Source organism: Cucurbita pepo, chromosome LG08 (assembly GCF_002806865.2).
Source record: "Cucurbita pepo subsp. pepo cultivar mu-cu-16 chromosome LG08, ASM280686v2, whole genome shotgun sequence".
NCBI lineage: Eukaryota > Viridiplantae > Streptophyta > Magnoliopsida > Cucurbitales > Cucurbitaceae > Cucurbita > Cucurbita pepo.
In genome coordinates, this window is record NC_036645.1 from 1,754,566 (window position 1) to 1,771,329 (window position 16,764).

Below are 16,764 nucleotides of genomic sequence, written 5' to 3' on the forward strand. Positions count from 1 at the left end.
TTATAATAATTTATAAAAGATTTATTTAAATTATAGTCAAAGTTTTAAAATTTTAAAAAGTGGGTTTCAAATATATATATATATATATATATATATATATATTTTTTTTCTTTGACTTTAGTTAAGATTTGAAAAGTATTTTTATACGTGGAAAATCAAACAAATAAATTATTCATTATTTTTTATTTTATTTCATGGACTAAACTTTTCACTTTTTAAAATTACATTTCTAATTTCAATTTAAAAAAAAACGAAAAAAACTTCATCAAAATAATATTAATAAATCATTTTGAACATCTCACTATTTTAATATTTTAAAAAATGTTTTTCATTATTTTTCAATTTAAGTATATAATAAGATTAGATCAAATTTTGCATGCATTACAAATTTAACTCATATAACCTAAGCTTATAATATAATATAATATAAGATTATTAAATCACACGAATCCATACATACCTTTACAACTCAATAACATCCAAATGAATCCATACATACCTTTACAACTCAATAATATCCAGATGATCCCAACGCTACTTTTGATGAACGGCTGAGATTTCATCTACAAAAAAAAACTCCGTAGAATAAAAACAGCATATTAATCCCACGTAAATATAATAATTGATAAAAATAAAAAGGAAGTAATTTTAAATTTAAAAAAAAAAAAGAGGAATAAGAGAGAAGATTTGACTGGCGCTTTTGCTTTTTGTTTCCCTGACCACATACAAAGCCTGTGCCAGTGAATCTTAGCAGGGGTAAAATCGACAATTCACGAGTCAATCAATGCCGGAGAGACGCCACCGCCTCCGTCTCCGCCGCCGCCACCACCACCACCGCCAATATTAAACTTAAAATGATTCTTATAAAATTTAAACAATTTTATATTAACAGTTTAATCAAATTAAAATTTGAATAAACATTTATTTAACCTTCGATAATTTTTTAAAATGACTAATTATGATTTATTTAAAAATTATAATAGATGATTAACTTAAGATATGTGGGCCCCACTATGAATTAAAAAGAAGAACATGAGAAATTAATATACTCTTCTTTTTCAAACAGTCAAAAAGTAAAAATGAATTTGTCTCTTCCAATCAATATTTTGTATTTTTGGACCCCAAAATCACTCATAAAGCCCCGGAATATATCTACCCACGTTAAATCATTGGAAAATGTGACTACCCACAACTAAATAATTTTATTTTACACTATAGTTTTAAGTTTATATTTTAATTTTAACCTAAGTTTGGATGCATGCTCCACATAATTATTAAGTTTCTATGTTTTAAATTTTATTATAATAGGTCTTTAATTTTTCAACCAATTTGTCCTCTCTTCTCCACCATTCATATTTCTCCTCTTATGTCTCATAGTCAATGCCTATTTACTCCCTATTCTCCACACCTCATGCTTTGAATTATTGTTCATCTTCTTCTTTTTCCAAAAAATGGTGGCTTAGGATTGTTCCAAGGCTCAAATATGAGTTGGGTTTTGTTTTATTTCGAACGATTTTTCTTCGTGGGCGTCGTTTTGCTATGTCAACGGGTTCNGGCTCAAATATGAGTTGGGTTTTGTTTTATTTCGAACGATTTTTCTTCGTGGGCGTCGTTTTGCTATGTGAACGGGTTGAAATTGAATGTTCGGGTGAATTGAACATGTTGTCTAGTATGAATAATTTATAATATTTTTGTTTTTGAGCTTATTTGGAGTTCTTTTTAAATCGTGGGTCGGGCCACCTTTTGTTGCTCGACTTTACTCATAGAATATTAATATTTACGGGCGGATGATCATCATGTTGGGCCACCAACATGAGTTATTTCAACATGTTTTGTCCTCAAATGCCACCTAACATAGAAATGCTCCAAGCAAATGCACCTTCTTGATATGGGTAGGATTACTCTCAGTGGTATTGGTTCATTCATGTGCTCCTTCTGGGCTTCTTCTCAAAATTTTAAAACGCGTCTGTTAGGAGAGATTTGCACACCCTTGTAAGAAATGTTTCGTTTCCTACGATTGCGTTTGGTTTGGCTAATTGGACGCCTGCAGCCAAACAGGGCGTTGCGTTGGGGCGTGCAAAATTACGAACTTCCATCATCATCATAATTATTTATTAATTTGGAGTTAATTTTATATTTATTGAAGTAATGATAATATTAATGTAAACAAATAAAGCCTTTCCACCCGCACGCTAATCATATGAAAATGGGCCGAACATATAAGCATGCTACTCCCAACATAATCATTGTAACATTTTTTTTTTCGAAATTAAGCAATTTTGTAATTTCCGTAATTAATAATTAATTAATTAAATAACTCGTTATGGGCTTTGATTTTGGGCCTGAAATTGACGGGCTTCTGAGCTGGGCTCACATTTCATGTACATGTTCTCCTCTTGAATGCCCACAAGGTGTTTGTTCTTTTGCCCACTTCAAAATACCATAAGGTGTTTGATACTGCGCAAGCCATTCCATCCAAAGCTTCTGCAACGTTTTCGAGCTCGTTGGATTCGTTACTGAGCTCTGCTGAGTATCCGTGGCGGAATCCAGATCGCAAAGAGTTTCGGCTTTACGATTCGAAGCTCTCCCTCTTTTCTCAAAATACGAAGGTACATCATGATCACTCTGACTTCCCATTTATCCATTACCATCTCTGTTCTTCCATTTTGTTTGTTTGAGATGTCAATTGTTATTGGATATCATCCTGTGTGTGGATTTTCCAGAATGTTGCTTCGTTGATTGATGCAGTGTCGTAATAGAGTTTCATTAGTTCTTAGAGATTGCCCTAGATATTGATGGTAATTGAGGGTAGTAATAATCTGAGGTTGTTCCTTAGCAGAAACTGAGTGCATTGCTTCATAAATTGCATGTGCGAGGTGTTCTTTGGGAATGGAGAGATAGTGATGGCTCAATGCGGTGATTAGTTCCAATTCTGTGATTAAGTTTTGTTATGAACATGAGATTGAAAGTTTAAAGCTGTTATTTATTAGTAACCATGATATTTTTTCTCCAGAGTTCCATTCTTTACAAAATGAAGAGGCCAATGCCATGGAATGAACAGGTAGATGTTATATCATCAGGTGAATCTTCTTCCTCTGATTCAGAAATAGGGGGACAAAATGATGGATTTGAGTTCAAGCCCTCCATTGACGACTTCAAAATTCCTGCAAAGGAGATGACATCTGATGGTAATTTGATCTTTGTCTTTGTTACACCAACAGTTTGAAGTACTTCGTGAGATAAATTTATAGTTTTTATATATAAATTTTCAAATTCATAAGCTTTGGAAAAGAGGATCTTCTGTGAAATGTCATCTAATGATATGCAGGCATGTTGATTAAAAGGGCAGAAATGTATCAAGAATACATGAAACAGATCCCGATCCCGGCACACCGTGGATCTGTTATACCGTTTACAACATGGATGGGACTAGGAAAATCTATAAAGCAACTTTATGAACAGCCTTTGCATTACCTGACTAACATTCAGCTCAAACAGTGGGATCAATTAAGATTCGGAAGTGTGGATGAATATAAGCCATTGGATACCATAATTCATCCGAGTAAAGCTGAAGCAACCGTATGGCTGGTTGAAGAGATTCATCGGCGCACCTCGTCACATCATCATGTTGCTAAGCTCTGGTTATCAGACTCGATGCACGAAGTGTATGTTGACTCCATTTTCCCCCAACTATGAAAGCTGCTGCTCTCAGTTAAGTTCTGTTCTGTGCTGATATTATAACATATTTCTAGTAGACTAACTTGTCATTGACAATGTGAATCGTAATAGAAACAACATAGTTCTTTAGTCACACTGCTCTTGAATGTGTAGGTTTCTTATCAACTGACATAGAACATGCTCTACCATTGCTTCTTCTGTCCATTGTTGTGTCTATCTGTGAAGTAGTTGATTGCATTTACTTTTGTAGCTTACAGATAGAAAAGCAATCTTAAGTTTCACAGAGATCGAATATAAATCAATAGTGAAGATGCATAGTTTCTTTTACAATTCTTTCCTATCTGAGAATTATGTTACCAATAATCACCACACGAACAAGACCCATGTCGAAAGAAGTGAAACCGATTATTATCTCGTATTGTTATTTCCCTATCATACACTTTTGAAACGTATTTGGCAAATGCATGACAGTCTGAGCACGTTCTGAGATTCTTAATGACACGAATAGGCAGGTGTTTTTTTGTACTTATAAGCCCGTAAGCCATCGCCAGCTTCTCGCTATGCTGATTGAGTAGATATTGTTTCTCCTGATCATTTACATCAAGCAGAACATTGGTTAAATCAGGAACATAGCCAGCATCCCCCAGCCTGTTGTTGATTTCTTTCAACATCATGTCAATGTGACAAGTTTCTGGGTGTGATCTGTCGCCCGAGGTAAATTCATGAATAACTCCATCGACTTCGATTGAGCTCGAACCAGGCGTTTTTCTAACTCCTTTCTCCTTTAAATGTAGCCTCACGTTAGCAACATCAGCCCACTGTTCAGCCGACGCATATATGTTTGATAGAAGCACATGAATCCCAGTCCTTTCTGGAGCTGTTTCTGCCAACCTTTCAGCTGCAAATGTAGCCAGTTCGACGTTTTTATGAGTACGACACGCAGCCAATAGAGATCCCCATATAATTCCATTGGGTTTCATTGACATGCTCTTTATAATGTCAAGAGCTTCTTCTAACTTGCCTGCACGGCCTAATAGATCAACCATGCAACCATAATGAACAATCTGTGGGGAGATTCCATGTTGCTTCATTGACTCGAATATGTGCTGCCCTTGTTCCACAAAACCACCATGGCTACAAGCTGTTAATATGTTCACAAAAACTACTTGATCAGGTTGCACCCCTTGTCTTAGCATCTCACTGTAAAGTTCTATAGCTCTCTCTCCATTCCCATCCACAGCCATTGCTCCAATGGCTGCTGTCCATGCCGAGACGTCTTTTCTATCCATATTGTCGAACACTTTCATCGCACTACGAGAGTCACCACACCTAGCAAACATATCGACTAAGGCTGTCTCAAGCAACATATCACAGTCGATATTGTTCTTTATGATATATGCATATATCCATTTGGCGAGTTCGAGAGCTCCTAGATATCCACAGGCAGATGCAACTTCTACCATCGTCACCCTGTCTGCTTCTATTTCCTTTGTTTGCATTTCTCGAAAGAGTTCAATTGCTTCATCGAACATACTCTCTTGAATCAAAGCACTAACCATTGTGTTCCAAGATACTATGTCCTTTTCAGGCATCGCGTTGAATATCTTCTTAGTTGACTCTAAATCTCTGTTTCTAACATAACTAACAAGTAATGAGTTCCATGACACAGTGGTCTTATTTGACATACCGTCGAAAACTTTGTAGGCCATTTCTTGTTTGCCACACTTCATATACATGTCAATCATTGCATTGCAAATGTTATCCCAACCTTCGTACCCGTTTCTTAGAGCAAAACTATGGCAGCACCTCCCAAGTAGATAGTCTCCCATCTGCCCACATGCTGAGATTGCTGATAACAACGAAACTCTATCCGGTCGAAGATCTACCTGAAACATATCTACCAAGACAGCAAGTACCTCTTTCGGCATGCCATGGCGTGCCAAATTTGACATGATCGTGTTACACAAAACCAAATTCTTATCAACACATTCATTATATAGTAGCCTAGCAGCACCAGGTTCTCCACATTTCATGTACATATCCACAAGTGCATTCACCATATGAGTATTAAGCTCCACTTCTGACTCTTTGATATAAGCATGAATTTTCATGGCCAGTTCAAGATCTTTCAACTTGGAACAAGCTGATATCACACACACCATTGTGACAGAATTGGGTCTAACGCCTGCCTCGATCATTTGGAAAAACAAAGCCACGGCCTCACTGGAAGAATCTGACCTAGCGTAGCCACAAATCAAGCTGGTCCATGAAACAACATTTCTCTCGGGCATTTCATCAAACACCTTCCGAGCAGACGAAAAATCTCGTGCTTCTGCATACAGATGTATCAGAGAATTAGCAACAAACATATTTCCTTCCAAACCAATCTTCATAAGAGCTCCATGGAGTTGAACCCCTCCTGAAAATGCAGCAGTCTTTGCACACGCACTTAACAAAAATGGAAATGTGAAGTTGTCTGGCATAAACCCAGTCTCGATCATCTGAATGTACAATGAAACAGCTTCATCACAAAGCCCTGAAGCAGAGTATCCCCTAATTAACGAATTGTAGATGAAAACAGTAACAGTTGCTTCGTCCTCTTCCTGGAAGAGCTCGAATACCTTTCGAGCATAATCCAAGCTTTCTAAAGTGCCCATTTCCACGCAAGTGGAAATCAACTTAGTTACAGTTGATTGTTTACGAATGAGACCCTGCTTCGACGCGTAGCAGTGCAATTGTCGAAGTTCATCCATGGTTTTGCAGTTTTGGAACAACCCAATTTGAAAACGGTGGGAAGCGATATGCTTTGAGTCATTCTGAGCGGTGGGTATGATGAAGCTCGGCGTCACAGAGACGGTTGTATGAAGATTTGCCGCCATTACGGTGTGTCAGTTGTTGCACTGTGAAGCTACCCACTTTGTTTTGGATGAAGAATTGACTCAGAGATTTCGCCACACATGCTCAAGGACTTTGAGATTGGTCGCCCAACGGAGCTACCTTTTGTTTGTTTTCTCTGTTTCGGATTTTATCTCAAATTCATCGACTATATAGCTTCAAATATAGTGTTATTGGAGGGCGTTTGAGTATATTTCATTAGCTAAGGTACCAATTATGATTTAAATATCGTTGGTTGGTTCAATCTCTACCTCTACAATATTAAGCTTTTTGATTAAATCCATGTATCTTGCCACTTAGAATTGGTAGGTAAGCCTATGTCTTTTTCTGGATTCCGCTAAGCAGAAAGACGGAAGACATACATAAAAAATCGTTTAGATCTGTACCTGGCTCTTGAAAGCTCATGTGTCGTAGGTGGGAAGATATAAGCCGAAAAAGCATGTTAATCATCTACGCAGACCCTTATGCCCCGAATGCTTAGCTAAAATGTCAAACAAATATCATAACTAATAAGAGTACTCATTCAACTTTGAATAGTCTTCAGGTATCAAAATTCGGAATCAATCGAACAGGAGGGAGCAAAGCTTATGGCTAGTAGGAGAAAAGCTAGGAAAGGAGTTGCTAGTTTAATATGTCGAACCCTCGTCCAAAACGCTCCCTTATCAAGTAGGATTTACTAATCCTAAGACAACATTTTATTTCCTAAGTTTTGAATTTGAATGAGATAGAGATGAAGCATAAACTTAACAGAGAAAATATCATTCCTGGGACACTAATGCTTCAATAAACAAATGAATTGGGCTGTGTTTGTTCTATACAATCTACACCATACTAGTTTAAAACGACCAGATTCTCAGATGAATAAATAAAAACTATTGGGAAGAGAACGCTTCATTGACAAGTCCTGAAGGCAAAGAAAGCTTGGTAACTGCAGTCACAATATGAGAGAGCAGTTTTCAGCAGCTACAAGGAAATATTATCACATCACAAATGCGCAAAAGTAAACAAAAACCACCTAGTTTTGACTCTGCTTTATTTCTACATCATTCAATTGATGAGAGTATGAACGAATCACGGACCGCGGGGCGAGCCGAAACAGAAGCACCTAGAGACTTGGTCATCAGAAACCATCCCACCTCCTTTACTTGTATCAATGGCTTCCAACATTTTGACAACCTCGTCCATTTCAGGGCGTTTGGACGGGTTGCCATCCCAGCATTTCTTCATCACATTAGCCAGAGAACTAGGACAGCACTTTGGGATATCAGGTCGTAGGTTCTGGAAAAACAAAAATGATCTTCTTCATAGACTATATACATAAACATGGAGATCATAACAAGACTATTGAGTTCTTTGGTATAGACACTATTTTCATGTTCTCCGCTGCTCCTTTGACATGCGGTATGAACATAAAACGAATGGGAACGAACACGAAATTTAAGAGACATTTGATTTCTTACAATGCAAAGTAGCATACCTGTCGAACAACAGCAGATGAGACATCAGCAAAACTAAGATCGGGGTATGGCATATCACAACAGTAAATTTCCCATAAGCAGATGCCAAAGCTGTAGACATCACATCTTCTATTGTACGGCTTCCCATCAAGAACCTATAATGGTAGTAGACATTGACATTATGAGTTCCTACTATACAGAAACTAGACATAAGATACGATTATTATCCGTTATTATTCATTTTGCACAAAAACTCGGAACATATTTGAGCCAACACACCTTGACTAAAATTATTTGAAAATCATTCAGGATGAATGTATATGTAAGATCCCACATCGGTTGGGTAGGAGAACGAAACATTTTTTATAAGGGTGTGGAAACCTCTCCCTAGCAAACGCGTTGTAGAAGCCTTGAGGGGAAGCCCGAAAGGGAAAGCCCAAAGAGTACAAGATTTGCTAGCGGTGGGTTTGGGCTATTACAAATGGTATCAGAGCCAGACACTGGGCAATGTGTCAGCGAGGAGGCTGAGCCCTAAAGGAGGTAGATTGGGAGTCCCACATTGATTGTAGAAGGGAACGAGTGCCAGCAAAGACGCTAGGCCCCGAAGGGGGGTGGATTGTGAGATCCCACATCGGTTGGAGAGGAGAACGAAGCATTTTTTATAAAGGTGTGGAAACTTCTCCCTAGCATACGCGTTTTAAAAACCTTGAGGGGAAGTCCGAAAGGGAAAGTCCAAAAAGGACAATATCTACTAGCAGTGAATTTGGGCCATTACGTAAGGTTAACAAAACAAGCCACCAAGAAGTAAGTAAACCCAAATATAGAGATTTTTGGGTGTCCAAAGGTTGATATAGAAGAATATAACATATAAAATCAGTAGGCTTTCTTCCAAATACATTAAGGACATTTATAATTTGAAAATATCCACATGCGGTGCTAATTGCTATGACACATGATAAAACAACAGAGCAAGCGCCTAATAATCACATATAATAAGAACAGAATGAAAGATACCTCTGGGGCCATGTATCCAAGAGTACCAGTTTCCCCAGTCATGTCTCTTGGATTCTGAGCTTCGACACGGGCAACCCCAAAATCAGCAATTTTGAGAGTTCTTTGACTATCTAACAACATATTTTCAGTTTTGACATCACGGTGTACAATCTTCTTGGAGTGTAGATAGCTAAGCCTGTAAAATTGGTTATAATCCATATCAGCAAATTGTCTAGCAAAGGCTTGATCAACAGAGAGAAAGAGACTTACCCTCTGGAGAGATGCAAAGCTATTTGAATCACAACCTTAAAGGCAAGTTTCTTTTTCCTGTTCCTTATCAAGTATTGTTTTAATGTCCCACCAGGAAGATACTCAACAACAACACAGCAGGCTCTAGATGGAAGGGAATTTTGACCATCCATCGAAGAGCCATTTGAAGGAATCTTAAGATTTGTAGCTCCCATTGAAGCTCCAACAAACTGACCAGAGTTCCAAAAACGAAGAACAAGAAAAGTGTCAAAGAGGCAAAGAAAAGAAAGTTTCATATACAGAAAAATATAGTAAAAAAGTTGTCACATGTATGAACATCAAGCATTCACAATAAGAACTTGAAGCAGAAGTTCGTACTTTTGTAACATTAGGATGATCAAGCTTGTGCCAGACAGCAACCTCTTGCTGAAACGATGCACGCAAAGCAGCAGTTTCAGCAGATGTGGCAAGACCATCCTCCCCCCAGTCCAATAGCTTCACTGTAACAAGAAAAGTACGGTTCAGCGACAATTCGATGTCGACGAATTTAGAACGATGTTTTCGTTAATATAAACACCCAGCTTGAAGCATGAAGCTTGCACATACAGAATTCCAAGATGAATCATAAAGGACATTTACCAGCGACATCTTGATTGTCATATGTACCCCTGAACACCGTCCCGTAAGTCCCGTGAGCGACGACATATCGAATATCGAGTTTAGACAAATCAATCTCCCACTCCTCCTTAGGCTTTTGTGTCTCAACGCCAACGCTCTTCGACCAAACACGGCTCAAGTGCTTTTCCAGCTGCATATCCAGGTTTTTCAAATCAATCTTATCTGCTCTAAATATCATATCTTTGCTGCTAATGCTTCCCATACTAGCATCCTTTGAGTTCAGAGATTTATCCTCGTTTCCTCTCGAATCCATTGCTAAGATCCAAACAGATAACTCAAATAGAACAATCTTAGACCTGAGAAATCAAACAGGGTGAAGAACACGGCCTGGGAAAGTAAGAACTGTACAGAATTTTACTATCTTTCATGCTTCCCATTATGCTAGAGAATCCATGAACCTGTTCAAAAGTAAAAATAAAAAACAAAAGAAGATCAAATTCAGACTCCTCCGAACTTGAATCTACTTCACCGACAAAGTTTAACTCGAAACAACAGGCAGTTTGATCTTTCAAAAAGAGAATGTTTGATCAAAATCCAAGAACACCAAACTTTCCAACTCAACCACCCAATAAAAATACGAACTACCTCCAATGTTGACCGATGCCCCCAAAATAATAATAATTAACCTTTCAGAATCAATAATAGCCAGAATAGAAAAGCTAGAAGACTACTCCTCTTATCAGGAAAACCCCAGTTGACAATTGAGTTCAAAACCCAATATGTAAAAGAAAGTAAACCTTCAGAAAACGACCAAATTATGACTACCGAAAGGCCAATACCAAGCACCAGAAATGTAAATAGTAGACAATTCAATAATTGTAGTTTCCTTTACCTCTCAGCAAAATCGGACCCGCCGAAGAAGGAAAAAAGCCCCCACAAGAAGCACGAGCGCAGACCCACCAAAGACCCCTCGCCAGAAAGCGAACGAGTTGAAGAAAGAGGCCGTAAATGTTGACTACCACAGCGAATGAAGAAATACAGCCATGAAACAGGCGGAAAGTCGGGTATACTTTTAGGATTCAAAGGAAACGAAGCCGACGAAGTAGAAGGAAAAATCTAAGAAGCGCCATTGCCGCTATCACCGGACGCGATTAGGGTAATGGAAGAACAAAGAATCGTACGGCGATCAAAAATCGTGAACCAAATTTCGTGAAAACAAAAGGAACCAGCAATTCGAATCGAAACACCTCGGAATTTGGGAGCGATGAATAGAAAAGCGCGGGGGCTTGGCTACATCATAGAGTAGGGATTCGACACTGACCCTTTCAAATTTGTCCAAATGTGTATAGAAATTGGAATTAGCAAAAGAATTGTATTACGATTTTTCAACTAAATTACCTGTATGAATCAAACGATGAACCGAGATTTCTCCTCGTTGTTCACCCCAATTCATCTCCAATCAGATCATCCACAATAATAGCAATGATAATAATAATAATATTTACACAGTAACATTTATAGAAAATAAGTCATTTTTGTTTAAAAAACCACAATAATAAATAATTTATTTCCCTTCTATATTAGCAAAATACACGCCCTCTAATATTTTGGTCATAATTTGAATAATTATAAAAATAAAAAATGGCACATTACACGCTTTATTCAAAATTTAAAGATATAATTATTAAAATTCAAGCATGTATTTTCAATTAAAAAAATCATAAATTTAAATTCGTTAAAAAAAAACTCTAAAATTACTAATTATTCAAATTAGTGATTTTTATTTTTATTTTTGTCTAACAATAAATTGAATTTTATGAACGGTTTTAAATTTGTTAAGTCCCGTGTTCATCATCAAACAGAATATTACTATTTTGCCTTAGTTGAATGGATAGTGACATGTCTTAATGGTAGTTTACGAAGGGTCATTTTCGTCAAAACAGTGTAATATCTCAAACTTAATAGTATCATCATTTTTATAATGTTATTTTATGGATAATTTTTTTAAAAAATTTATTAAAAGTATAAGAATATTTATAACGAAAAAAAGTAAAAATAGCTAAAGGGCTAAAGGGTTTATTTTGACATTTAGAAACCGAGTATTAAGAGGCCGACATTGAGAGGCAGCTCTAAATACAACGCATCTAATAATTGTACGGACCTCCTTGTCTCTACCGGTTACCTTCCGTACCGGTAACATTGGTTTCCTTCACCTATGTCATAAGGTAATCAATTAAATCAAATGAATATGGTCAAATTTGTGGATGTCACTTTCATTTTTTTAATTTTAATATTTAAATTATAATTTAATTTCAAACTATATATATATATATATATATATATATGACAACGACCTTGCAATAATAATAATAAACCCTATGGGTTGATTGCGTATAATTTCGAAATTAAAAATTAAAACGGAATAGGGACATTATAAAGTAGTCGGAAGAGTTGATTTTAAATAATTTATTTAGCATATAATTTCAATTAAATAACTAAAATATTTTAATTATAATTAATATTTTACTTAAATAAACAATTGTTTTCTCTCTTTTTTTCCGGAAAGTGAATCAAATAAAAAAATAATAATAAAAATAAACGTGGAGCTTTGGGCCGTGAAATTGAGTGGAGCGAAGAATCAATTTGGGCCGGGTCCAGCTGAGCCCAATTGTTCCCACAAAGTTTTTTCTTTTAGTCACGTGTCTGATGTCGTGTTGTTTTACTTCCCAAAAATTAACGTTAAATATGTCTTTTAATAACAATAATTACAATTTTATGTTTTTTTTTTTTAATTAGACCAACCTATTTAATTGTTCCCAAAATGCTCAAAAGGCCACCTCAAACCGAGTTGAGTCAAGGTGGACAAAACACAAATAGTCAATGAGCTCGAGAGACGTTTGGTTCAACATTTTCCTAAACTTATCCGAAAGAAGGAGAAGAAACCCTAAGTCAACTCTATTTTTTATTTAATTACATTGTATATTATTATTGAATTTTATAACTACTACCTAAGTATTTCATTAGTTAATTATGAATTACAAAATTTCAAACCATTTTATCTTTGTCCACCTCCCATTTGGAATTGCATGCAATATTCTTATTCTAAATTGGGCTAATCAACTTAGATTCTCTTATTTCATGCCAAAAGTAACAAACAAAGTGTTATTCCAGAAACATATCATTGTCTTTTATTGCATATTTATTTACTAAGTTACATTAAACACTTTTTGCATTATGATATATTAATCGGTTTGCTCTTATGAACATAGGGTATTTAGAACGTTGCATATGAGGAAACTTACCGTTAGAGATGTCTATTTAATCTGTGAAGTTAAGATAGAGATTTTTGGTTCAAATGGAGAATAGACGAGGGAGCGGGAAGAGATTCGTTCAGGATAAGGACGGGTTCCTATTTTTACCCCAGCTCGTAAGCATCTCGGGTCAAACACATTTTAAAAAAACACCAAACATGGCAAGTTGAGAAAAGAAAGAGGTGATTTTTTATTGATGGGGTCAGAGTGGAGATATAAAAAAAAACACTTTGAGTTTCCTTCTTTTGGGTCTTTTTCCCCTTTCTTAACTCCAATCAACCTCTCTTTTCTTCGACAAACAGCACAATCAGTGTCCAGTGGGAGCCGTTGAACTTCCTCCTTTTCATGTTCCAAACACTCCGCCCCCTAAACCAAACCTAAAACCTACCCACCAATAACGTAAAAAGTCAATACACCTCTTTAATTTTCTTNTGTTCCAAACACTCCGCCCCCTAAACCAAACCTAAAACCTACCAACCAATAACGTAAAAAGTCAATACACCTCTTTAATTTTCTTCGATTCGAGATTATGTCGGTACAATTGATTAACCAAAACACGAGAGATATTCGCTCAAAAGATTACTGGGCTATTAATGAATAAAAGAAGGGTCGTAAACAAATGGACCTGTACGACCGTTCACAAATGCCACTAAACAAGTAAAGGGCAACAAACCGTTCTCGTACACTCGTGCATCACGAACATTAGAACAGCAAGACAAGAAGAACGAAGACAGAATATAAAACATACTTCCAATAATTAAAACAACGTATTTTTTATGTTCCACTCATTTTGCATTTGGCCGAATTTGGTTAGGTGTTTGGTTCCCACCTATTTTGTTGGTCAATTCCATTATTAAACTCTCTCTGACAATTTTGGCCCAATATAAAATAAATAAATATAGATTAATTCATTTTAATTTTTTTAATTTGGTTGGTTAGTAAGTTATGTAATACGAAATTGAAAAATTTAGAAATGGAATAAATAATAATAATAATAATAATAATAATAATAATAAAAAGACAAGGTGGTTCTCATGCTCTGCCACCGAATCTATGTATAATTATGGGATGCATGCTTTATTTCCACATGCACTCGACACTATCATTTCTACTTCCTAAAAGGTTTGGAAAGGACGACTTGGAAAATGGTTTTGGTTCATCTTCAACTTTGGTCTCCTACTTTACTTCAATTTTAATCCTCTTAAGATATAGATATAAATTTCACGTAAATAAAACATTCATAAGTCACAATGCATCACTAAAATCAGTTACAAACCTACTAACAATTTCATTGAGGACGAATTTTTTGAGTTTGTTCACCTTTGCAGGATCACAACCCTTTGTCCCTACCATTGTAGCACGTGTGTCGCCCAGGGTGTAACGGGCATGATGATTTGACGTCATCCTCTACTCAAGGTTCCAACCTCAACAATTGGCAATTAAACACGAGGGTTGGGCTCATTGCAAGACTTAACCCAACATTTTACGCCACGAGCTGACGGCGACCATGCAATACCTGTGTCTGCGTTCTCAAAGGCATCCCTTTTTTTAAGAGGAAATATTTATAATTTTCACAAGGGCTGAGTAATGAATTTATTTTAAGGTTGGTCGGGGAAAAACTTAAACTTTTCAATTTAAAAAAAAAATTTAACTCAATCTAAACCGTGAAAAAAATCTAACTCAATCCAATATTTATGATTTGAGCTTGGTAGTCTGAATTAGTCGAACTATTATAACATAGTAATAAAAAAAATTAAAAATGAAAAAGTGACCGGCGTGTGTAAGGCAATGGAAATGGACCACGCACCTAACCAATAAAGCAGACAATTTTTATACGCGCCCTGCCAGCGCGGCACCAGAAAACGACACTGACGTGTCTTGTTGCCACTGTGTCTTTGTCACGCACGCCACAAACATGACGGTCGTTTATGCTTGTAATATGCAAGAATATTAGGGATTTTTGTGTATTAAATAAACATTATGGTCTTAAAATGTCATTGTCTTCCTCAAGTGCGTATATTTATATAAATATTTAAATGTCAATTTTTAACTTTTTAGTTAAAAATATATATTTTAATAATTAAGTGGATTTTTGTTTTATTTTTAAACTAAAATTCAAGTTATTCTTAATATGTCTGTAATTTTAATTTTATGTATAAATATATTTTTAAAATTTTAAATTTTTAATAACATTTGACCTATTTTATCACTTTTTAAAAAAAAATTATTTAAAAATTATTTAATGATTATTAAAAATCTAACATAGACTATTTTACAATGATTTGAAAAGTTCACATAGATAATTTTAATTATTTTAATTGAGTTATTAAAATTCTAAATAAATTAGACTAAATTACTAAATAAATTAAGTTTTATTTGAAATCTATTTGATTTTCTTTAATTTGGATGATTTTCTCTCAATTTTTTATAATGATTTTCTATTTTATTAAGGAAACCTTTGAATTATTAATCAAATTAAAAAAAAAAACAAAATTTTAGAATTATATATATATTTCGAATTTGGCTTAATTTATTTTAAAAACATAGATAAAAATATTAAAATAGTGAAACTCGAGCTTATTTTTTAAAAATAAAAAACTAAAAATCAAATAATCCTATTTTATAAATCTAAATATAAATATATTCTTCCATCATTTATCTTCGGTATATATATATATATATATATATATTAATAAATTAGTCGAATAATACATGAATTAATAAGATCTTGACATATTTTTTCCAAAGTAATATTTATTTTTTAAATACAGTTGGATAATTAATATTTAAGACAAAGCATATTACTAAATAAAAACAGGAGTGTTCTTAATTATAACAAGCTACAATGTATTATTTACGTTTTTTTGGGTTAAGTCAACTAATTAATTGCATTTAATCAAGTTTTTTTTTTAAGTTTATTATCAACCCAAAATTGATTAATTAATTGCATTTTTATTTGTTTTTTTAAGGAAATTATTTATTTATGATTTTTAAAACTTATAGGTAATAAATGTGACATTGAGACTTAGCATTAATTAATTATGCAAATGGATTACTAATTTTAGACCAACATTGCATTAAAAACAAAGGAAGTTTGTTAATTATTGGGTTAATTAAAGAAATACTCATTATATATATATATATATTAAAAAGAAGTTTTTTTTAGTAATTAAACAAATATTTGTAAAAAATCAGTCAATTGATTAAAAAATTAAAATTTAATATTTTAACCGATTAAATTATAGTCGTGTAAATAAAAATATACTTATAGTTAAGATAATTAACTATAATTATGCATATATTTATTTATAGCGATTAAAATTTAAACAATAATGTTATTGTAACTGTTTATCTATATTAATCAATAAAAATAAAATAAAAATTTCTTTTATAATTTTAAAATTCAATAAATTAAAAAAATAAATAAAATTGTAAAGGAAAAAGAGGGTGGGGTATGGCACGTGAGAGGCGCGTGGGCTTTGACCGTTCAATCACAAAAAGCTCATGTCCACCGAAGATTCAATGCTCATCAATGTAGAGTAACTATTACGTCATTCCCTCAT

At 34.7% G+C, this 16,764-nt stretch overlaps 3 protein-coding genes across 8 annotated transcripts; 1 reads left to right on the top strand and 2 right to left on the bottom strand.

Moving 5' to 3' along the window:
• Positions 1–2,440: 2,440 nt before the first annotated feature.
• On the top strand, positions 2,441–4,610 carry LOC111799558 (protein RDM1-like). Of its 4 annotated transcripts, none has more exons than XR_002815856.1 (5): positions 2,441–2,609; positions 3,014–3,188; positions 3,329–3,711; positions 4,287–4,392; positions 4,473–4,610. XR_002815856.1 is itself a non-coding variant. In XM_023682919.1 (4 exons), the coding sequence occupies exons 2-3, from the start codon at positions 3,032–3,034 to the stop codon at positions 3,694–3,696; spliced, it is 525 nt and encodes a 174-aa protein (XP_023538687.1). In that variant the 5' UTR covers positions 2,441–2,609; positions 3,014–3,031; the 3' UTR covers positions 3,697–3,711; positions 4,187–4,262. The 4 variants fall into 4 exon arrangements, 2 of the variants coding, with proteins under 2 accessions (XP_023538687.1, XP_023538686.1); XR_002815857.1 differs by having other exon boundaries at positions 4,304–4,392; XM_023682919.1 differs by lacking the exons at positions 4,287–4,392; positions 4,473–4,610 and adding an exon at positions 4,187–4,262.
• Positions 3,950–6,718, bottom strand: LOC111799557 (pentatricopeptide repeat-containing protein At3g22690). The gene has a single exon (XM_023682916.1). It carries the CDS (start codon positions 6,555–6,557, stop codon positions 4,032–4,034), a length of 2,526 nt encoding a protein of 841 aa, XP_023538684.1. The 5' UTR covers positions 6,558–6,718; the 3' UTR covers positions 3,950–4,031.
• A 616-nt stretch (positions 6,719–7,334) lies between these two features.
• On the bottom strand, positions 7,335–11,322 carry LOC111800719 (serine/threonine-protein kinase HT1-like). 3 transcript variants are annotated; one of them, XM_023684534.1, is made up of 7 exons: positions 10,783–11,322; positions 9,912–10,348; positions 9,651–9,772; positions 9,294–9,502; positions 9,045–9,219; positions 8,051–8,185; positions 7,335–7,851 (listed from the first exon to the last, which is right to left on the bottom strand). In XM_023684534.1, the coding sequence occupies exons 2-7, from the start codon at positions 10,201–10,203 to the stop codon at positions 7,645–7,647; spliced, it is 1,140 nt and encodes a 379-aa protein (XP_023540302.1). In that variant the 5' UTR covers positions 10,204–10,348; positions 10,783–11,322; the 3' UTR covers positions 7,335–7,644. The 3 variants fall into 3 exon arrangements, with proteins under 3 accessions (XP_023540302.1, XP_023540301.1, XP_023540303.1); XM_023684533.1 differs by lacking the exon at positions 10,783–11,322 and adding an exon at positions 10,536–10,707; XM_023684535.1 differs by lacking the exon at positions 10,783–11,322 and adding an exon at positions 10,533–10,707.
• Between the last annotated feature and the right edge of the window lie 5,442 nt (positions 11,323–16,764).